This window comes from Brienomyrus brachyistius, chromosome 4 (assembly GCF_023856365.1).
Source record: "Brienomyrus brachyistius isolate T26 chromosome 4, BBRACH_0.4, whole genome shotgun sequence".
NCBI classification, from domain to species: Eukaryota; Metazoa; Chordata; class Actinopteri; order Osteoglossiformes; family Mormyridae; genus Brienomyrus; species Brienomyrus brachyistius.
In genome coordinates, this window is record NC_064536.1 from 14,115,026 (window position 1) to 14,138,571 (window position 23,546).

Below are 23,546 nucleotides of genomic sequence, written 5' to 3' on the forward strand. Positions count from 1 at the left end.
CACCGCAGTACAACTACATTCCTCAGGACCTGGAGAATAGGCCTGTTAATCTTTCGAGAGTTTGGAGTCTTGCGGATTAGAAGCCAAACAAGACATTCCCAAACGTGAGCTGTCTGGTCCACTGCAAACATTTCGGAAATTTCAGGTTTCTGTGGTGAGTGGAGTTGAGAGAGTCAAAAAATGAGACCTGAGTAAATAAGTGGCAAAGGCAGGTAACACTCATTTCAAGTTGGTCCCCCACACTTTCCCTCACCCTGCATTTACAAAATCAGGCCTGCAGAGAACAAAATGGCGTAACTGTGAATTTGTTTTGTGGCTTCCAAAGAACATGTTAGAATTACATTTCTAGTCAACATAATAGTGGCTTCAATGTACACATTTACACCCCATCAAAGGTGTCCCCCGCTTTGCGCTACTCAGAATAGCCTCCAGGATCACGGTCAGCCTGTACTAAATTACTGGCTACGGAAAATGGACAGACAGATGGAGGATTTGTTTGTCCTGTAATAAACTAGCATTTCGTTCTGTGCGTCCCCTCTCTTCTCCATTGGGTTTCCCTAGATAGACTCCATCCTCAACGCAGCTTTGTACTAGATAAGCTTTCAAAAGTGAAGACACAGCTTTCCGCCACAAGGCGGCGCTATTCACTCAAAAATGACATACTGAAAACCGTGAAACGCAGTGACTATGGAAGAGTATTAAAGGCAAGCTGACATATTATTGAACAGATATGCATGTAGTCCGCGTTCGCACGCGCACACACACCTATGCATAATCAGAGGCGTGAGCGCTTAAGAGGCACAGTGCGCTTTCTATTGCCGGAAATGTTCACTGACAAAAGTGCATGTGGTCAGTCGCTAGGAAACAAAATGAATCCTTTAGTACACACAGCCCAAGCTCTGACATAGCACCTCCCAGTACGCAAGCGAGTTAGTGTACGTTTCCATTAAGAAAAAAAGCCTGATTCAACAGCCTTAGAACGTAATAACTATAAAATGAAAAATACTACTATTATTAAAAACTAATAACGTCACCACTAGAGGAATAACAGCATCTAAATACTTTTTGTAGTTATGATAGATACAGACGAAATATCGGCATGTTGTATTCGAACAAAAAAGCGAATTACTGTGTTCGACAGCCATCAGATTACCCCGTCTACCTGATTTACATTTTGCAATCCGAAGGAAAGATTCGAACATCTCTGATTTTGTCGTTCGCATATGAGTGCCCCCGTTAAAGAAAAAAATTGGCTAAAATGTCGTTACCTAATGCATAAAATGTTATTTTTATCGCAATCAAAATAGTTATTCGGCTAAAGCTAGAGTATATCGGTTAATAACGAGTACATTAACCGGATCAAATGCAATTAGAAACCAGTAATTTAAATGCGCACGGGGCGCGAACATCTTCAAATGCCATAGTGATTTCTCAGTCCTTGTTGTTAAAGAATGTCCAAGAATTTAACTCGTCATTAAATAAAGGGCTGTCCTGGCAACCAAGACGCACCTTTATTGGCGATAGATCTTCGAAAACGTAATCATGGATTATACAAATTGTAAATGTAACAAAAATGTTGAATACTGAAGAATTACACCACTATAAGATATGTCCGTATTTCTACAGCGAATGATCTGATAAGCATGTCCCGGACTCGGCGAACTGTTCGTCCAGAGTCATTCATAAGTTAATCTCAGGAATCGTTTAGAGACGACTGTAGACTACTGAGATGCATGCACTGAGATGTGAGATAAATAACTTTCAATGGAGGGCTAACGGAAACCCTATACGATTAGTGCAACTATTCTGCGTCACCATAGCTGATCAATGTAATGCGTTCGGTATTGAACCTTAATTCTTACACACCGATAGGCAATACTGCTTAGTATATCTCCATGCGTTATGCCTTCGAGTGGTGTTTTTGTGATAGGTTACTGAACGTCACAATTTATGCCCAATTACTGAAGCCTAGTCCCGAGTGCCCTGGCATTGTGCGCGCCTCGATGAATGCCACGCTGAACTGAGCAGGCGCTTACGTGTCAGCTCTTTTCCCATTATGCAAGAGAATGGGCAATGTCATTACCTTAATCAACGCGTGAAAAAAATCCATACCGTATCGGCCCTTTATCAACAGGAAAGCGGCCTCGTTTGTTTTCCCAGACCGAGGGAAAGCTTACCGCGACAAAATGGATGGAATCTGCAGGGGTCCTCGATCAATAACAGACAATCAAAAGGCCAACCAGTATTCATTACGCAGTAATAGGTAAACTACTGGGGTCAAAATGCGCTAGCGCTGCTGCTGGTAACTCTAATATCGCGACGATCATTTGGGTTAGTCTCCAGTCCTGTCCGACCCGTTTTACATTGGAAATTAAGACTCACTTTCAGGGATCAAAGAACACATGATCCGCACCTTGCGTGGGGCCGTGTGAAGGAACGGGAACGTGGTAGAGTTCCATATTAAAATCCACAGTCAGCATGCAAACCCACCCATCAGAATTCATTACGATATAAAGACGGTGCAAACAACATTGGTTCCTTTGTGACTGTATCTGAAACCCTCAAGAGCAACAGCGACGTCAGACATTTTAATAGACCCAAGACACGTCATGAAATATTTCGTATTTTAAACAGGCAATAGAATGTGGTATATTTATACGTAACAAAAAAAGAACCATTAGTAGCTAAAAATATTTTTATAACTTTCCAGTCAAGACTTCCAGTTCCAACAGGGAACTGAACTGAGCAGCAAACGGCTGCAAACACAAACATGCAATGAACACAAAAAACATGAAGATCACATGATCTGGTACGATTGCAAACTGAATATGTAACAGATCGCCATCCCGCGTGGTCCGGGTCACCAGCCTTTGCTATCTTTGCACAGTTCCAAATATGCGCATCTTTATTTGTGGGTCTTCAACAATTGATGCGGACCACAAGACTGGAGTGCCCCCTAGTGGTAGCTTCGACGCATGCGCTCCACGCCCCAGACCCCTGAGCCCTGGAATGACGTGGTGAGGGGGCCAGCTTTCACAAACAACACGGCTCCGTGATCAACCGACCCGCAAAGTGGGCATTCAGATTAACTGCTTTTAGAGCTGAACATTTTTAGATACTTCAAATCAAAAACTAACAATAAGTTGAAGATTAATCTAAATAAGGACAAGTAATTCTTTGGTTGGAGCTTCATCACTCACGTTTGGTTTCCTCTGTCCTCTCCAGGTTCAATCTGCCATGGGAACAGACAGATGCACATGAGATACAGGCAGGTGAGGACATGAGATCAAGGAAGGCACAAATTAACACACAGCTAAGGTATCAAAGCCGGTGCCCAATACCCATCAGCCCATTAAGTGACATATCTGAGGGGATGCAGACTAAGCAATCTGATCGGCTGTACCTGTACCCTCAGCCATGGCCTTAAGCTGACCTGCCACCTCTTAAATAGGTGTTTAGGTCCAAAATAATACTGCTTCATTGGTAATTACATAAGGCAGCTGCAGGTGGAACTACAACCAGAAAGTTTTTAGTTCAAATCCTAGGGGTGGGAGGTGTCCAGCGTTAAAGCTGAGTTCCAGCAAAACAGCCAGTTATACAAATAAATGACAAGAGAAACCATCAAATGTCAGATGTAAATATCCTCATTATCTTAATGTTTAACCAGAAAAGGTCAAAATTATTAAGGTCCATTATTACTCTATTGATAAGCAGTTTACACACTAATTACTAAAGTGTAAAATCTAAAATTAAAAAACTGACAAAATATCAATAAGAACAAATCTGCAAATGTGATGTGAGTTGTACACTATATGGACAAAAGTATTGGGACACCTGGCCATTACATCCACTGGAATTTTTATACATCCCATTCTAAATCCATAGGCATCAATATGGAGTTGGTCCCCTCTTTGCTGCTGTAACAGCTGCCACTCTTCTGTGAAGGCTTTCCACAGGATTTTGGAGTGTGTCTGTGGGAATTTTCGCCTATTCATCCAGAAGAGCATTTATGCGGTCAGACACTGATGTTGGACGGGGTTGAGGTCAGGGCTCTGTGCAGGCCACTGAAGTTCTACACCAAACTCACCCAACCATGTCTTTATGATTTCCAAGACATTTTGGACAATTCTGTGCTTTTTCACTTTTTCACTGGCATCAAGAAGTGACCCGTACTGTGAACTGGTGGTTTCCTGTTGTAAAGTACGCAAGCCGTTCCCAAGCTGTAACCACGTTGACATGACTGTGCTTAATGGAACAAGGGCCAAAAGCGTGACCAAACCAAGTTGGTTACATCACCACCATCTGATTGGTCATGATGCCTGGAGATACTGGTATTCTGCGGATGGATTATCTGAAGGAAAAAAGGGTACATTCTCTATATCGTTCATTTAGTAGTATCACACATTGCGATGATTCCTGAAAATTTAGAACTGGAAAATTTGCAACCTCCTACTTAAAAAAGCTGAATGACATGGATTCTTAATGGAATTTTACGCAAGAAGAATGCTAATTGCTCATTATAATTCATGATGAACACCGTGTGCACAGTAAATCAGCATCTCTTTGGTTTTACATCAGTGTTGCTCTCCAAACGTGGCAAACCAAATGTTCCAGCATGACTGTGTCCCAATGCACAAAGCAAGGTCCATAAAAGACATGGTTGGGTGAGTTTGGGGTAGAAGAACGTAACTGGCCTGCACAGATCCCGGACCTCAAACCCATCAAACACCTTTGGGATGACCTAAAAGGGAGACTACAAGCCAGGGCTTCACGTCCAACATCGGTGCCTGACTTCACAAATGCTCTTCTGGATGAATGGACAAAAAATCCCAAAGACACACTACATAATCTTGTGGAAAGCCTTCACAGAAGATTGGCAGCTGTTATCGTGGCAAAGGGGGAACCAACTCCATATTGATGCCCATGGATTTAGAACGGGGTGTCATAAAAGTTCCTGTGTGTGTAATGGCCAGGTGTCCAATACTTTTGTCCATATAGTGTACACATACAATGAGGAAAAACTTTCAAAAGCATGGTAAACGGGAAACCCACACAAACCAGTGCGCACACACATTCACACACGGTCCTCCAAAAGTGCTTTTATAATCCTGACAGGCAGCATAGGAGAGGTGGTTTAGCTGGCTTCACAGCAAATTGCGCTGATACTATCAGCCTTCCAGGTCGGGGAGCCATCCGAACGCCCAGGGGGAGGGCCGGCTGCGGCATCCCACCTCGACGGCTCGGACTGATATCAGCAGGCTTTTTAGTCGGACGTCGGCAGCTGACGGAGGAAGCCCTTCAACTGACCGGGGCGGCCTGCAGCCCAGGCCTCCAGTGGACAGGAGTCCCGCCCGCATGCCGCCGTGCCCATCTGGCCCCCGCCGTGGCCTGGCAGGGCAGCCCGCAGTGAGCGCGAGGAGTGGGGCCAGACGGCCAATTTAGTTTGCCCTTCTGCCGTCTGCCGCCGCTGTCAGCGAGCCGCATGCACCACACGTTGCCGTGGCTACTCTCGTACAGCCATGTGCACATTCCCTCACAGCCCTCCTCTCGGCTGTGATAACCAGCCCCACACAACCCTGATGTCCTCATCTAACACGTTTACCTTATCGAAAGGTCGCACCTGCAAATCAGAGGAACGCAGGCCTAAATTGGCCCTAAGTGCTTCTTTCAGAGGGAGCGTGTCAGAGCAAGCTGCATGTACTCAGTAGGTGTGAATTGGGCCAGGACCCACAGCAAATTGGGCCTGACCTGGCACTGACCCAGTTTGTTGGGGGGGCTCCCTCGCCATCTCTTCCCCCAGGTGTCGTGAGCTCCGGCTGGATGGACCTCCTCAGGGTAACATTCCTCTCTTGAGAAGTCTGCTTTCTGGGGCGGGAGTTGCCATCGCCCCCTGCTGCCTGGCAGGGAGAACCACACCACACACAAGTTGAAGTCGGTTTAACAAATTCCCAGCGAACCCAACAGCAGTAACCAAAATTATGAAATCCAAACATTTAAATAATGGGTCATTTCATGAGGTACATAAATGATTATGCAGAATTATTATTGCATCTACATAAATGCTGAGATGTCAGCAAACATCACACAGACGTTCCTCTCATTGGTGAGCTTTGTGCTGTGAGCCGGTAGTTAGCGGCCGCTAAGTGGGCAGCACCAGGCTTTGTCCCTCCTTCCTCACTACCATCCCGCAGAAGACACAAAATGAGCAATTCAGCACAAAACTTCAAGCAGTTGAGAGCCCCCCCTGCCCCCCCCTGCAGCCCACACTCCCGACACGTGCACATGACCTTCCCGCACCACATATGTGCCTCCCCGCCGCGAAACCTCTCCCGGCGCAGCCTTAATGAGAACCTCGTTGGCGTAAACAAACGAGCGCTGTGGTGCGCACTGCCTCGCTCGGCCCTGCCGTCACGCCGGACAAATGGAGCGACCTGCACGTGCTGTCAGGACGCGGCGGACGCCAGGAGCGAGCCGCGCACCTATGGCAGGCGGCCCTGTATTCACCGACCGGTTTGCCAGGGAACCCAACGCCATGGCTCCTTGCTGTCTTCTCAATAACAATTAGGACAATTCCCCCCCCCCCCCCCCCGGCCTACTCCCAAGGTCTTCCAAAGATCTGATACGGTGCATCTCATCTCCATACTTCAGGGCTCAGCAAATGGTGATACCGCCGCCCTGCGCTCACTCCAGTGGAAACTGATTAATTGCTGGTCCAGCGGACGGGGCAGCTCCCAGTTACCCAGGCGGGCGCCATGCGGGGCTCTGCAGCGGAGACAAAGGAGGCCCGCCTTTGCGAGCAGCGCCCTTTGTGCCTCGCCCATTATTCCTGATGAGGGAAATATAATTAATTTCCCTTATCGGTGATGAAATTCAGGGCCCAGCGATGTTTTTGTACGCGGGTATCACCGATCCTCACCCCCCTTCCCGTCCCACAACGGCCTGATCCAAATTAAAGATTAACGTGCGTCTCAGAGACATCGACGTCTGCACACCTGAAAGAGATTGGACGGGGAAAGCTGGGAGGGTGGGGGTTAGTGTGTGTGTGTGTGTGTGTGTGGGGAGGGGGGGTGAGGGACAGATAACATTGTCAGGGCACAGAAAGTGACAGCAGAACAATGGCCCGCGGGCTTTCGGGTGGATCAGCCTTTCACAGATGGATCTCTGTCAAAAGGGCGGCCATTGATTCCAGCGATGGAGGCGATGATTCTGGGTAGGACCCCCCCCCATTAAGACTGACACTGTTATCTTTATTGACAGCACCCCTCACCGCAGCACCACATTGTCCGGCAACGGCTGCTTGCATCCACCAAGGTTCTCACTCTGCTGTAGAAAAAGTTTCTCTGAGCCATTTAACATGTGGGTCAAACATCCCTCCCTGTTGGTGAAGGAGTTAGAGCAGCTGAAGTGCTGGGGAGGGGGGACGTCCCAAAGACAGTAGCCTGCAGCAACGCTGCGGAGCTGAAGCTTACAGAGCTGGCCCAAACCTGCCTTTCTCTCTTGCAACCTCACCTCCTGCATGTGCCCACATTTCTTTTTTTTTTTATCTTTCACACCCAAAGTAAGTAAAACAGAAGCTGGGAAGCACACCTGTACTTCAAGGAGCTGGACCACCCTGACTTTGAGAGGGTGGCTGACGCCTTGCCGCGTCACGATCCGTTTCAGTCCGGCCCTCTGGTCGGGGGGTGGACTGTATCTCTGAGTCCAGCGGGGGCCAGGTCCGCGCGGAGATCGCCACTGACTCGGCAGGGAGATTGTCACACACAACTGCTGCTCTGGAGAGACGGGCATTCCTGAAGAAACTTGCTGGGCCGCATTTAGTCTGAAGGGGGCGCTGGTGGGTGGGCCCAGGTGCCGGACACTGCTCGGGGCTGCAGCTGGCAGGCTATGTACCATAAGAGGGCGCACTTGTGGTTCACAGCCTGCAGGGGGTGCTCTAGCCAGCTGCTGCAGGAGCTCCTTCTTGCGCATTTCAGCCTGCTGCCGCCTCCGCAGCTCCTTGTGCTGTAACAGCCTCTCCCGAAGGCACCTCTGTTCCTCCAGCTTTTGCCCATACCTCCTGGCTTCCTCTTCCTCGCCAGACCCCTGGAAACACACATGCTTACCCACAACACACAGCCTCTCGGTGGGGTAGTAATATCCCGTACAGCACACTCTGGTGACCACAGCGACATCCTGACATCACGGCCTGAATTTTTGACAAATTGCACAATTTCATACATTTCACTGTGTTGTTTCGCAAAAACCAAAATATAAGCAACCAGGTGGACATTAAGTGATTCATTTAAAAAAAAAAAAAAAAAAAAACTAACAATCCATTTGCTAAAGACCCTGTCAATAAAGAACGTCGGCCAATTAGGATTATACGTTTCTTTCAGCATGGGAAATAAAGGGGTCACTTTTACTGTTTGAAGATCAAATGGATAAAGAAAGAGAGAAAGCAAACAGCCACCATTTGAGCTGGGAGGGGGGGGTGGAGGGATGATTCCGACCTCTGATTGGCTGCTGCATCGATTGGTGGGAAGGGGCTGTGAAAGAACTCTGAGCAGATGTATTGATTTCTGTAAGCGCACTGTCAGACCACCATCTCATCTGGGGCCTGATAATCGAGTGTAATGAACAGCCCCTGGCTAAACCCCCCTGACCTTGGGGGGATTCAGGCCCGGCGGCCCCTCTGCCCCTGTGACCAGGGGAGGCAGCAGTGCCTGCTTTGCTGGATGCAATCACACCTCAGGGCATCGCGCACAAAACACAACAAGCCCGGCCTCCTAACATTTCAAACCCCTACCCCCATACACTTCCCTCCCCCCCCCCGCAAGGTTACACCACCTCCTACAGCCCTAAGATTTCAATTAGTCACCTTAGGTCTGTGCTAAAAAGTTCAGTTAAAGAGGTTTAGCTGCTACGCTCCCTACTGTGCTTAATGAAACTGTGGGTACGGATCTTCAGCGGAAACAGCGGCACCACACAACCATGTCCCGTTTCCAGTGGCAGAGAAGGGTGACGGGGGCGGGGTACTAACCTCAGGGCCAGATTTCTGAGAAAGGTCAGCTGGCGCCCCCCTCCCCGGGTGCACACCAGGCTTGCACTCTGCCTTGGCAGTGCACACGGGCACCTCCTGCGTGCTTGGCGGCTGCCTGGCGAACGGCCGCACTTGTGCTGCGGGGGGAGGCGGGGCTGGGAGGCTGGCCTGGCACACGCTCCCATATGCTTGCCGGATGGGGGTCTGGGCTTGCTGCAGAGGGGTACTGTGAGATAGTGGGGGCTGGAGCCAGGTGTTTGGGAGGGGTTAAAAGACGGCAGCACTGGGTGAGACTGTAGACACTGTGAAACACTGCAAACTGCTCCAGGTCTGTGACCTTTCGAACGCAGATAGAAGCTCCGACGGCATTAGCAGCTCCTGTAGCGTAGCAGAATGCTGCACTAACCTGTTGCTATGGTCACCGTCTGCTCCTGCCCCATATCATTAAGATAATGCCAATATTAGGATTAAAATAAGCTTTTAATCAGCAAAGAATTTCTTTAATTTCAATTAAATGTAGATTAAAATTCTGTTACTGTAAAGACTAATGAGGTTCTTTCGTACACATCTAATAACTATAACGGCAGGGTACCTGCGCTTTTCATTCGGGGCCTGATGGGGGCAGTGTGCAGCCAGAGTTGGGCTATAGTTTGTCTCTCTGTAGCCTGTGGGGTTGCTAGTAGGGAATGGTCACTTTCTTGGTGTGGGGTACCTTGTTCAATCATATGTATGTGGGGATATGGGGCGCCATGTGGGGGGAGGGTGGGTTTGACTGGAACAGGAAGTACCATACTGGAAATGAATGCTAAACAGGAAGTACCATAAGAGGGCAGGGCTGAGGCACTAGCCGGGTGGTGCGGTTTCGGATCGGCGGGCGTGGCAGCAGATTTATGAAACCCTAACAACCAAGAACAGACACAAGGCGTAAAGGTAACAACGAGTCACTTAATCAGTAAAGATTAACCAACCAGTTGATACATCAATGTGGCCATTCAGCACAGCTACCACACTAACAGAGGTTGTGCCCTCACCCACATGTACAAGCATACAGCTTAAGCGAAGCATTTAGTCAGCCTCGGCGAGATGTAAAACAAGGTATATTTAATGCCCATGTGTAGAGACATGAAATCTCTTAAGATAACCCAAACAAAAATAGTCATTTGACTGAATAGGCATAGAAGTCATAGAATTGATGAGTAATGTGGAGAGCATCTGACTCAAATAATGGGTGATCTATTAAAACATAGCTCAAGCGAAGGGCACTTGTGGGGGGGGGGGGGGGGGGACACTAGAGGGCAGTCTAGCCTGTGGGTACAGGAAAAAGTCACCATGATCTACAAATGGGGGGAAGAAGAAAATGCACTGGTGCTAGCTGAAGCGTACACTAAGCAGGAAATGCAGCAGGACTCTAAAAGGGGGACACGTTCTACATTCTAGAACTACGAACGTCAGAATTCTCCATTAACGCTGCCATGGCAACGGGACACCAAATCCCCAGTGAAGGGCAGAGGGCGGAGCTCACAGTACCTGTTTCCCGAGGCGTGCGCTCTGCGGTGGGCAGGTCAGCCCTGACGGTGGGAACAGCTGCTTGGAAGAGACCAGGTGGTGCCACTGGGATGAGGTGCGGTGCATCTTGGCCCACCCGGAGAGCGGGGAATCTGCTGAGCCGCAGAGAGCCAACCTTGTTAGCTATAGCAGCGTGAGATTCTTTTTCCCTCGTTTTAAATGAGGGGTGTTGGCAGTTTTTCCTTTTTTCTAAATCGAACATTTCCCCGTGCTGTTAGCGCAGCCTCTTCGAAAGAGTGAAGACGAAAATTTTGGCACGGCAGGGCACCGATAGAGTGGTGCATCGATAATTAAGTGCCTCACTTCTATAACACACTAGAGTTGAACATGTAGCCAAAGTATTTCTGATAGGAGAAACCTGACTGCAGCTTTTTGGGGGGTTGGGAGGTGGCTGCCTGACTGTGACTTAAGGAGGTATCTTGAATTGGTGAGGGGCTCCTCCATGAACCACGGGCCTGAGAGGCAGCCAGACTGAAGGAGCCGGGGGGGCGGGGTGGGCGGAGAGAGAGGGCTCCCTGTGAAAAAGACAAAGGGGGAGGGTAATATTACTCCCATGCTCAAAAATTGTTTAAAATGCATTCTAGTGCCTGATAAGGCCTCAACCATCTTAGAAAATTATGAGGCGCACTACCCCCCCCCATATCGATTCTCACCTGCTCCTCTCAGCGGGACTTTAAATCACACCCCGAAAACAGAAATCCATACTGCCCACCCAAGGCTCAATATACACACTTCCAACACTTCATCTGATTTATATGTTTATCCAGAAGGAGATCACATTCATTTATACAGCGACATGACTTAAGAAACTAGCAAAGGATCTAAGGGTCTATTAAAAGGACCCCTACATTTCCCCTCTATACCTCCTGCTGCTGGCCGCAAAAACTCAGGATTTTAGGAATTCACTGCAGTAAAAGATTAAAAAAAGGCAGAAAGCAATTTCATACAAAGTCACATCTGGTACACAATTTTAATACCACTTGTCCCCAGAACTTCCCAGCATGCACCTCGTGCCTTCTTGGCCTGGCTTGCAAATGCCCTCTTTTGTTGTGCTCCAACACAAAACGGCAAACGTGCCCGCAGAGCGCTGGCGGAGAGGCCCCCTTCCCCCTCCCTACATGCCGTGGGCTGGCGCCAACACCACACGTACCGCCGGCCTCCTTCGGCCTGCCGTACACGAGGGCCAGCTCGCCGCGCATGACACCCACCTCCATGGAAACCAATTCCACCTACCTTCTGAAAGGCAAATAAGATAATGCCCCCATAATCCCTTCAAGGAGCGAGAAACCATTTTGTTCTGCCCTTTATCCCCCTAAATATCCATCCGCATCACGAAATTGACCTGCTCTCGCCGCCTCGTATGCGCGCCCATTGGGCTCGCACATAGCCCCGCTCGCTGCTAAGTGCCCGATGCTATCACCTCTAATCCTTGTTCTTGGCCGAAATTGATTTTGTTCACCGTTAGGTCCAACGGCATCCAGGCCTCGGAGTCACTTAACGGAGCACATGGGCAGGAAAGAATGGACCTCAGCCACAGGTTTGGAGGGAGAACGAATGCAATAACCGCACGGTCTGTACTGGTTCTCATTAAACAAACCTGAACAGCATTAAGCATAATAAAAAAAACCTGGTTGCCATTTCCATATTCCTTGGACAGCCACCATTTCGAGGATTAAAGTGTCCTCACCTCCCACCCGATCAAGAGCAGCCTGCAGGGAGACAGGGGCCAGTCAGATGTGGCTATGCAGTTCTGCCCATGTGTCACTGAGAGGTACACCCCCCCCCCCCCCAAATTAAGTTTTAAAACGTCAAGAAGTATTACCAGTGGAACGCGTCAGAAAATATTCAATATAGCGGCAAGGCAGCTGGGCACCTCTGCGTGCCATTAAACGCGACTGTATGATAATGTATGGTAATCATGGCTAACCAGATGCCTGCTGGCAACAGGAAGTACGGGCCGCTTTTGTCACCTTCGCCGGAGATGGTGGCATCGCCGCGGCAGGCGGATGGTGCCTGACAGCCAGGAGCTGTATGTGTCTGCGCACATTAGCCCTCCTCTGCCCAGCCAATCCAATAGGACGACGGCTCTCCCCGCTCCTCTGTGATTATGACGCTCGGGCGACTAGCAGTTAGCGATTAGCGAGCTGTGCAGGGGCGTTCGGGGAATGCGGCGGGCTCGGAAGGAGCCCCCACCCCCGCTTCAGCCGGAAAGGAAGGAGTCATCACCGTTGCTGTCACTTCAACCACCAGACTCAGCACAGGCCTCATTTCGATCCCCTGAATGGAGACCTATTATCCCCCCCCCCCGAAAGCTTGGGGCATGATTTGCATAAATCAAGGGCTCTCTGCTGGCCCCCGTCAATCAGCTGCACCTGATGCCCGTCATTAACCGGCAGGGAAGCACAGCAACTGCATTTGGGTGAATGTCACTGGCGGGGTGAAGACTTTACCCAGCCGCTGTGGCCACAATGGTCATGTCCACCCCCCCACATCACCAGTCTTCAGTCTGGCAAACCGACCACCCCCACCCAGTGGGTCTGGAGGCACTTTTAAATGAGGTACTGATGTTCTTGCGATGGACGCTGACTCACCATCCCACTTCACTCCGCCCTAAGGAAACATCAGCTGGCCAGACCCCCAGGACAGCCACAATGTTTACCGGCCTGGTTGCTCCACGTGATGCTGGATGTGCACGTATGCCTGCACACAGAGCTGCACCCGCCGGCATCGTATTCCCCTATCAAACATCCCCAGTTGCGCTGCCTCCTATCAGTGTTGACAGATTCCCCTGCCGTGTTTAGCCAGGGCCGCCAGCTAATTGCTATGAAAACATTTTTCCCACAGACAGGCAGCCTCTCTTTGGCTTGGCCTATGTGGGGGGGGTGGGGGGGGGCCGCGGGGAGCAGCTGCAGCTCACTGAGAGCCTTTGGGAGGCACAGCGGGTACCAAGGGCAACACAATAGGAGGGGAGAGGCTGGTAACCAGGCGGAAAGCGGGCCATCTCGCAGCCACACCAGCACGGGGACACCGATGCGTGACCACGCTGGGCCCCGCGAAAAGGAAGGCACACCAGCATAAGGCACAAGCATGTGTCTACACGTGCTGACACACGCACACACACACAACCCAATTTCACGCAGAATAGAAGTGGCAAGTGTGGTTACAACAGACAGGACAGGGCCACAAAAAAAGGCCAAAAATGCACAGAGCCCCGTTCATGACACCATTAAATCTCACAGGAAGAGGAAGCCAGCCAAAGGGGGGGGGGGGGGGGGGGGGCAGAAGGCTTGGCATCCTTGACAACCGAGTTTCCCCGTGCTACATCAAAGTTTCTGGCCCGCTAAATTAAAGGACACCCTTAATTATGTCTTCTACTATTCCTAGGACTTCATTTTTTGTATTAACACATTTATACGCTAATGACATACAGCCTAAAGTAATAATCTAGAAATTCATCTGCAACCAAATAAAATCGGGGGGACATGCCCCCCTCCCCCGTCCTCCATTAATCTCGGCTGGAGCCTGGGGGCACGATGGCATCTGAACTAAGGCATCCCCCACCCCACAGACAGGAACGCATATAGGCACTGGGTCCTTAATGGCAGACATGAATAACCCTCGAAAATATAAAGGGGGGGGGGGGGGTGTCACCCTCCCCCTGATGAGTATGAAACAAGCAAAACTCAAGAATAGAATCAGCCTGGCAGGTGAATTAATCCAAGTGAAAATCGTTAACCTCGTTAACACATTAGCCGAAAGTAAAACAGCGCCATCGATACTGGATTCAACTGGAACTTTCAATTCAGTACTCAGGCAGACGGGGATGGAATACTGGATTGTCTGGGGGGGGGGGACCTCCTGGAGTGAGTTTAGAGAAAATTCAGGGTCACGGACAGCACCTAGGACCTGTGAATAGTCCACCCAAGCCCCCCCCCCCCCCAGTTAAGGAGATGTCGATTGGGGCTTCACCTCCCGCTGGCTTCTTCCTCAGCTGTCTAGGTGCATTACTGTTTGCGGTGAGACAAGGCCGACGCCAACATACCGCGGACGTGGGGTCGCCCCGCAACACCTACAACGATCACCTGATCGTTGTTGGCCGGGATATAGGATCCCAGAGAGGCCAGAGCATACGTGGGCATGTTTGTGTCCCAGCACATTACACAGCTCATAACTAGTTAACATTGTTAACAAGAGTTTCATTTGTATAGCAGAGCTAATCTAAAAAAAAAAAAAAATGCCTTCCAGAGAAAACAAGTGTTCGCTCAATCATAATATCTGGGAATTAAACTTGGAATTACCCCTTCATTAAATTTAGCACCTTAACCACTATGCCCCCTGCTATCAAAATGAGGATAAAGCAATCCAGGGCTGCCGCTGGTAACTGTCCAAGCTCACGCCAGTGTCTAGGCTGTCTGCAGTTAATGGAATAATATGCCATTTCATTTAAGTGCCGGTTTTTTCGCATTGTAGAGAAAAAAAAAAGCACCTGGTGCTTTATGTGGGAGGCGCATGACGGCTGTGGATAATTACACTCGGCTCCTGTCCTGTTCGGTGGGTAATTAAGTCAGGCGCGATAACGAGAATCAGGGACTTTTAAATTCAATTAGACAGGTGTTTATATTCCAGGCTGTATCTTCTCAGAGATTAACTCGCACAAATTTCATTATTCGGTTCTGTTATCCTAAATTACTGCAAGTTCACAATAGACAGAATATGACCTGAAAAGGCTTTAAAAGGGATAGTCTGAACTCAAAAGACATCCCAAGAGCATCCCAATGAGCTAAACGAAGCGATTACATGGTCCAATAGAGAAATTTTTTATTTTCCCTTTTTAAAAGTATATTACACTAAGTCCTAAGTAAAGTGTGAATTAAATCCAACTTACAGCTTTCTGAATGGACCACGGCCAAGTTATTTAGTATAATCCATGTATCAACATGGGTGCGAGCGTCAAAATAGGCTGCTTAATTGACATTTTGCAAAGCAAACAGGGGCCACACCGCCAGGCACAGTACAGAGGGAGACAGATAAACATGCATAAATTCACAGCATGTCACAAGCTTGGCAGGATTGTAGGCACAGGGCAGCTAATATCAAAGGTAAATATCAGCAAGGATTATGCTTTCATCCCTGCTACCTATTAAAAAGGGCGAATATTGAATTATTTCCGTTTGATGACGGCAGACAGTCCCAGGTTGTGCATCCTGAGGAGGGCCGTAGTGAAAGGTTAAACTCAGAGTGCTAACGCTAATGGTGTATGACTTCGGTAACGATGGATAATCCAAGTAACAACAATGGCGGGTGACCTTGTTAATACTAACGGTGGATGACCTCGCTAACGCTGATGGTAGACGACCTCACTAATGCTAACAGCAGCTCTGGATAATCGCGCTAACACTATCAGTGTGTGAACTTACAAATGCTAATACCAGCTGCCCACCATCGCTAACGCTAGCACGCTTGTAAGCGCTGACTGCCCCCGTTAACCTGCCTGGAGTGTAACAGTAAAAGAGCAGCAGACACTGGACGTCCAGGAAGGCCGTCACCTGTCCTCTGTGACCGACATCCTGCAGCCTGGCCGTACAGCAGCCAGTCCTGCCTCCTCTCCCCCTCCCACCGAGCCTGCCGCGTGTCCGCGCTGTCGCCTGGAAATACAGGGCGGCTGCAGCCTCCTCTGAAAGCTCTGTGGGGGGGAGGGGCAGGTCAAGTAAAGGCGTAAGGGGGGGCACAGCGTGCTACAGAGGGCAGTGAAGACCATTTAACAAGACAGTCTGACCTGGGAAAATAAAGAATAAAAATATTTTAACTGAAACATTAACACCCTACCCCTTCGTGGAGTAAGGGGGGTGGGGGGGTGGGTCTATATCATAAAAAAAAAGTCTTTTTCCATTTTTTTGCTCCAAACATAAACAAATCCTTTCTGCACACCGTGGTACCCCTGAACCACCAATTACTCTCTCCGCGCTGAGTGTCAAGATTAATTTCACCGCGCTCCATAACAGCATGGTTTCGGACGACATCTTCAATCAGTGAGAAAGGGAGGTCTCCTCCGCTGGAAATAAGCTGTCACATAAGGTCACCAAATGTCGACACAATGGAAATTGCATTTGTAACTTTAGCTGAAATGTCAATTGGCTTGTTAAATGTTTTTTTTCCCCCGTTAGCCCTTATACGATTTGAAATGCAGGAGATGTTCTGGAGTTTTCTTTCACAAGTGTCCAGACAGTTCCTTCTGTTTTGAAACAAACTAACATTAACACTTTGCGCTCTCAACTGATGATTAAAGACAAAAAAGCAATACTTTAAAACGGCTTTGTATTACACAAATCAGAACTAGTGTATCCACAGATCATGAGTCACTCCGTACATCAAAAGAGTACTTTATACACTTTCATGAGATATTATTTTGCACTTTTATTATACATAACACGTAACCATGACTGTTACCTTTACCCTGACAGCATTACTCATTAGTCATGTCTAGTTATTGACCAGTTTCCAGTTTGCCTTCTTGTCGTTTCTTAAAATAACGGAACACGCATTCTCACATACAACAAATTGTGGCACAAAGAAAGTGTTATTTCTTGAGGAGAGCTGGTATACCTAAGGTTTCCGGAATGTTCCTCCGTTTGTCTGCCACGGCTGAGAGAGGAACTGCGGAAGCGTCTTTTCGTTCCGTCTTGAAGCGGAGCCGATGGGATTCCTGGTCTTCCTCTTCATCCTCCTCCTCCGACAGCTCTGGCTTCCCCTTGAGCTCCTCTATCCACCTTTCATTCTGCCACAGAAAAATGCAGTCTGAAACCAGCTCAAGTACGAGAAACACTCTGAGATTGTCCACTATTTTATCGGGCCTTACAGACTAGAGACGTTTACTTATTTCTGTTACCCATTATTTACTAACCCCATGACTCTGCTCAGGAGCTTGGAAGGTGGATGGATGGATTATTTACTTAAAAGGAGATATCAAAGCTATTTACTTAGTTGATCCCAAAATCAAAAAAAAAATTCCCAGGTAGGCTGCAGTGCTTTTTATTCATCTAGATCATTAGAGGAGTTGCCTAGTTTTACAGATATTTGGGTCGCAGAAATGTCATTCGTCTCTCGAATTTAATGGGACTGAATGGCATTCTTTCTGTGGCGATTAAAGCACCCTTTAAAGCTGGTTAAGTGCCTCACTCAAGGACACAGCGGCGGTTTCAGTCTGCAAGAACGATACTGTCAGACCCTAATGAGAAGCCAGTTCAGGAAGGCAGAGTTCACTTCCCTAAACACACCTCTTCCTCCTCGCTAACCGCTTCTGAAGTCTCCCCTCTGTCAGCCTCATCCTCTACAGTCTCTTGGACCTTGACGGCTATTGGCACACTCCTGATAACTCCAGAAAAACCATCATCCACCTGGAAACCCAAAAATAAACAAGGGTTGCCAAATGGCTTTCAACTTAAACAGTGACAATGTTCTGAACAGCATTTCGAAAAGCAAATGTAATTGAAGGGTAATTCAGATTATCAAACTATTTACATTCATAAGATGTTGAAGTGATTTAAGACAAGTGGCACAGAGTAACTTGTAAAAAAGCTTCTAAAATGACAACACTAGTATTTACTTAAAGTTTAAAGTTTATAGGTTCAAACCCTGATGTTCTGTCAATTCATAAAGCCATCTTAAGAACATCCAGCTGTATCAGAGGGCATAAAAACTGAAAACCAAGTGAATCTCTTTCGATATTCACTTTCCCTAAAGTTATCAAGACGTATTGCAAAAAATATTTGGAAAAGCTTCAACATCAAGTTAAGAATAAAGATTTCACATTACGAAGAGCAATCCGGTGGCCCACATGACAGAGAGATAATACACCCATTTAATCAGTATCAACTTAAAGACAAAGACATGACACTGCACATCGATCCCGTGGGAAAACACGGCTAAATCCCCTTTAAAGGTTTCATTCGGCAGACCTAACCATCAGCAAATGAAAGTGGGAAAGCCCTGGAAATTCGCAGCAGCATCCCGCCTCACCCTGTACACGCAAACAGGAATGGAGTTCTAGGAATTACGTTTATGCGCCATAGCACGGCACTGACAGTAAGGCCAAAAGACAAGAAGGAAAAGCACAATTTTGCTAAATAATAAGGTCACAGAGAGCACAGCAGTCACCCTTCTTACACCTATAGGTCAATCTCTTTCTTCAGTTTCCTACAAGGTCAACAACACAAAAGAAAAAAATAAAGGAATAAACAGACAAGAAGGATCAATCCCTTCCACGGCATTCAAACCCTACAGGTATGTTTTAAAAGGTCAATAATGTTCTCTAAGCAGCAGATTATCAGATCCCTCTCTGAAACCCTCAGAAAGAGCATCCCATCAGCCACCTCTGCCAACTGGCAGCGCATCACCACGACACAAAGCACCCCCACAAGGTCACAGCACTGCACGGACAGAGAATTACCTACCGCCAAACAAGCTGTCAACACGAACTTTGTCAGGAAACAGATAAACATGCTGGCAGACAGAGATAATGGATCTAATTCCCCTGCCCCTCCCCCAGCTCCCCGGGGACAGAAATAGATTTGAAATCCGTCCCAAACCAAAGCAGGGGGTGTGCGTGTGGGGGGGGGGTACGCATTATCTCTGGCTATACAATGGAGAGGACGTACTTGAAATTCATTGTCCAATGAGCCACCAATTCCGATGTCCACCACATCTTCAGCGCTGACCCCCCCATCAGTAGGGGTGCCGGCCCGGTCGTCCTCCCTGACGACACCCGGGCCCTCATCACCCCCGGGTCGTCCTACTTTGGTCGAGGTCTGCGAGTTGGGGTCAAATGTCGAGTCCAGGCCGGCAGTGACACCAGGACTATGGGATGACACAAACCGCAAGCAAATATACACAACACTCATACACAAGCACTGAAATATTCCAAGGAAGCAGAGCCGATAAGCAAAAATCCAGCTTTCTATCCATAATGGTTATCCAGTTAAAGCACTGGAGATCCCAGACTGCTGACAACTGGTTACTGCACCTTTTATCTGTCAGATAAGCGAAAATCAGTACAAATCCACCCTTTGCCAGCTTAGTAGTAGCAATTCATCCGAAACCTAAGGTTACCAGATTGTAAGTTGCCATCACCGGGATCAGGGCGAGATAATTATCAGCCACCCTGTTATGGATGGCAGTGGGGAAAATCCAACAGCCATTTATGGGTGACAGGCCTGGCATTCAGAGCCAAACCCCTCACCTTGGGCTATCGTTGTCACTGTGCAGAAGGTCATCATCCAGCTCTTCGTCCTGCATGTCGGAGAGGGTCTATGGAAAGAGCATGCCCTGTAGGAAAAGTCGCATGCCGGACCAGCCACAAAATTCTTGCAGAATGAAAGCTTCCCATGTGTACCATATATAAATAACACACTCAGTAAGCCAAACTCAAAGTCAACACACCTGCATACATTCAAATGAGGTTTATTACCCCCATGACAACACGGTCTCCAGGCAACCAGACATGGCATCCCATAATGCCCTGTCTTCTGTGTGTCTTAAGGCTTCCCGATAGCATGTTAATTGTTGAGATGACTGATGTATGGCTCAATTCATTAAGCATTAATTGCCAGAACCATATATATGTAATTGAATTTTTTTTTCCAATAGATTGAAAACAATATGAATATATTTGTGATTTCCTTGATTTCCGTAATGTTGTGACAGGGTAGGCCTGAGAAGGTAAAGCAATCATTATTAAAGGAGAAGAGCCATGTTTGGAGTCTGAAGGCCTAAGCAATTCCTACCACAGGATTCCTTCCTACAGGAAGGGAGTATGGAACACGCTATATACAACCCTCCTCATGTTAAGTGTAGCTTGCCACGTATACTGTGTTGATTACACGCCAATGTCCATGCGGCAACGAAGAGGTTAACACAGCATTTGTCACGCAGAACCTGGCGGGCTCCGTCTACACGGCTCGTCATTGGCCGAGGGGGAAGCGCCGAGATTCTTCTGGCATCTGAATCGGGGCCGATTCCCCCGTGGAGGAACAACCTGTCACGGGTTTGCAGACGGGAGCCTGTATGTAGGGGGCCCCCACCCCTACGTGTCTCGCGTCTACCACCGATGCCCAGGGCGGCACCATACAAGAGAAAGTAAAAAAAAAAAAAAAAATGCAAACAGCAGCAGCAAACGGAAACGACACGGCAGTAATGCTGAGCTGTCGCTGAGCCGCAGGACACCAATGGGCCGTCGACTGACCTGCACGCCTCTCTGCTGGAACCGGCATGACCAGCGGTCTTTCTGTCCGCCCACCTGGCTGTTTAATTAGGCCGAGACGCCCGGCCAGCCAAAAATAGGCAGGAGCCACAGTGCAGCAAGCACGCAAAGGCATCGCTGCAGCCCCCGTGACCTGCACTGGACCCGACACCCTCCGTTGTCACCCTCGTCTGACATTTTGGATCCCAGCGGCTCGACGGTTTCGTAAGACGAGAACCCGGCTGGCACGTGGACTATCTGAGACCAGGATGAAAGACCTGCAGACCCCGTTTTGGCTCACACACTCCCGCAGGCAGGTAAACGGCTACCTCACCTGTTTGGGCGCAAGCCATTCGTCTTCAAAGAAGTCACCCTCTAGCTCACTCTGAGGGACAATTAAACTGGGGAAGTATTTATATAGATGTTAGGACAATTTGTTAGGACATAAAGGGAGTGCCACAATATTTTAGGTCCTATTTAGGCATAAATAAAAAAAAAGAATTAACATAAACAGAAGTCACCAATAAAATTAATAAATGTTGAATAATTTAATTATAAATATTTATATGTACAAATAGATGCAATACCCATGCTGCAGATTATGCTGTTTTATTCACAGATAAGATGTTCAAGTCAATCAATGAAAATAAACAATTTGATACTTTTTTGTATCCTAAAACGATATACCACTAAGCCAGCAGCAACAAAATTGAGCAAATTACACCCCAAAACATGCCTGAACACTCACCCTTTCGTTTTCTACTTGCTTCGGGATGCAAATCAACCAAAAATAATTATTTCTCAATCAAACTTGCGCCAAGAACCCTCACTAAATCGAGACCGGCAATTAAGCTAAGCTAACACTGCTAATTGACGCTCTTAAACAGAATGGACAAGTGTCAGAGGTTAATCCACGCAGCCAGCGGGAAAATTTAACACGCCAGCGAAGGAGATTAAGGTCCCCGTCACGCCTCTCCCTGGCACTGAGCTGTGAGCCATACCTGCCCGAATTGTCATCGTCCCTCATCCATTCGCACCACCTCGTGCCCCCTGGCTCGTCACACTCGTCAAAGTCATCGCCTGGGAGACAAGGGGGGTGGGGGCGGCAGCCATGTCAGTCGCCTGTTCGGTAAATTGTGATGTCACACAAAGAAGGTGATGGAATGCAGTGGTCGATATGGTTGTAGGAATGCCCATGATCCACAGCCAGATGAGGGGTGACATTGGCCTCTGACCTCACGCCCTTAGTCCCATAGGATCTGCAGAAACCTCTATATCAATCCAAATACTGGTCCAAAAAAAAAACCTCAAAACGTTTTCAATGGCTGAGCTCACACTGAAACTTCCATTTCCGGGTACCTGAAGAGTTACTGGCCATTCATTTCTCTTCGTCATCATATAGCTACTAATCGTCCGTCCTGTTTATCCCCGTTATAAAATGCAGTAATTCTCCAATACACAGCAGTACAGCTGCTACACGTCTTCTGATAAAAACATGCTAATACTGTTATTTGCTATTCCCAAATTCATTAGGCTGTGGTCCTCCAGGAATTAAGCTTTACAGAAAGAGGACAGAAGACACCCACGGCTGATCTCCTGTAGGTTTCACAGCTCCCAGTTATATGTCAAATATCTGATGAGGTGAAGCATTATCATGAGAATAATGCCTCTGTGAAACGGCAAGAAAAAAGGGCCACATGTAACAAATACACAAATAAATGACACGAACAGAATGTTGTGATTTCAAAGGAATATATGCAACATTTTTGTACAATGGGATGATTTTCTAGAGGTTATACACCAAATGCTTATACTCACATAAGACAGAAAGTACTCTTCAAATACATATTTATTGTACTGTTCCGATTCATTTTATTGTATTTTAATTGATTTCCAATTTCCCTTCCGGCCTGATCTCTAGATAAGTTGCACACCAAGTTTTTATAACCCCTATGCCCCCTGCTGTCCTTTTGTCGCCTTATGTCATGTCTGTAAACTACAGCTGCTGTTAACAAGCAACTTTTATTTACAAAGGGTATTTATGCCGTGACTGGATAGTAACGTCTGGTTTTGCTAAATATCCCCTTAGCGTGTTAGCTTTGCAGCACCGATATAAAATGTCCTGATTTAGACAGAACCCGGGTTCACCTGGAGTCACTTAAAAAGTAAATTCAGTCTAACCTACAAATTTCGCCAACACTAGTCACCAAATAATCACCAGACACCAAATAATGGCGTAATTCAGTTATGAATGCACTATTTAAACCCATTACTAGTCTTTAGAAATAAAAACATATCAAGTCCCCTTCGGCACCGGGAAAAACTTTAATAACCTCTCTCTTTAATTATGCAAATACTGTGTCAAACAATAGCGTTGTCTTATAATTTCATAGTTTATATTCAGAGGAACCAGATACCGAACTGCTTTCATCGACCGAGTTACGAGCGGGAAACGTGGCAGCCACGAGAGTAGGAAAAAGAGGGACTATAACTTATAATTTATGAATACGAACTGAGATATCATACCTCGAGCACTGCCGGCCATAACTTGTGTTCATAAACTATCAAATTTAAGTAAACTTTTATACAATAATTCACAATTGTAAATTTAAACCATCTAGCTGACTCGGCCCCACTGACGTTGCACCGCTTGGTAAAAACGGCGAAGTAGGAGATTTAAACTCGGGCCAGAGAGTACTGAGCATGCGCAGTAAATCCTTCAGAAGT

The 23,546-nt window shown here is 47.6% G+C and overlaps 1 protein-coding gene across 2 annotated transcripts in view; it reads right to left on the reverse strand.

The window, feature by feature from the left end:
• LOC125740757 (RNA-binding protein 33-like) overlaps nt 1–23,546 on the reverse strand; it is a 57,376-nt gene extending 33,830 nt beyond the window's left edge. Inside the window, exons 1-16 of one of the 2 annotated variants that reach the window (XM_049012379.1) lie at nt 23,346–23,546; nt 21,821–21,899; nt 21,154–21,220; nt 19,821–19,888; nt 19,240–19,438; nt 17,860–17,979; nt 17,189–17,360; nt 16,132–16,268; nt 10,944–11,100; nt 10,547–10,680; nt 9,840–9,917; nt 9,020–9,262; nt 7,588–8,082; nt 5,760–5,897; nt 3,201–3,232; nt 2,678–3,004 (exon numbers count right to left, since the gene is read on the reverse strand). In XM_049012379.1, coding sequence (XP_048868336.1) covers nt 2,920–3,004; nt 3,201–3,232; nt 5,760–5,897; nt 7,588–8,082; nt 9,020–9,262; nt 9,840–9,917; nt 10,547–10,680; nt 10,944–11,100; nt 16,132–16,268; nt 17,189–17,360; nt 17,860–17,979; nt 19,240–19,438; nt 19,821–19,888; nt 21,154–21,220; nt 21,821–21,899; nt 23,346–23,364 — 2,223 coding nt within the window. In that variant the 5' untranslated portion in view covers nt 23,365–23,546 and the 3' untranslated portion in view covers nt 2,678–2,919. Of the gene's footprint in view, nt 1–2,677; nt 3,005–3,200; nt 3,233–5,759; nt 5,898–7,587; nt 8,083–9,019; nt 9,263–9,839; nt 9,918–10,546; nt 10,681–10,943; nt 11,101–16,131; nt 16,269–17,188; nt 17,361–17,859; nt 17,980–19,239; nt 19,439–19,820; nt 19,889–21,153; nt 21,221–21,820; nt 21,900–23,345 lie in introns of those variants that run through there. The other variant, XM_049012380.1, reaches the window with a different exon arrangement.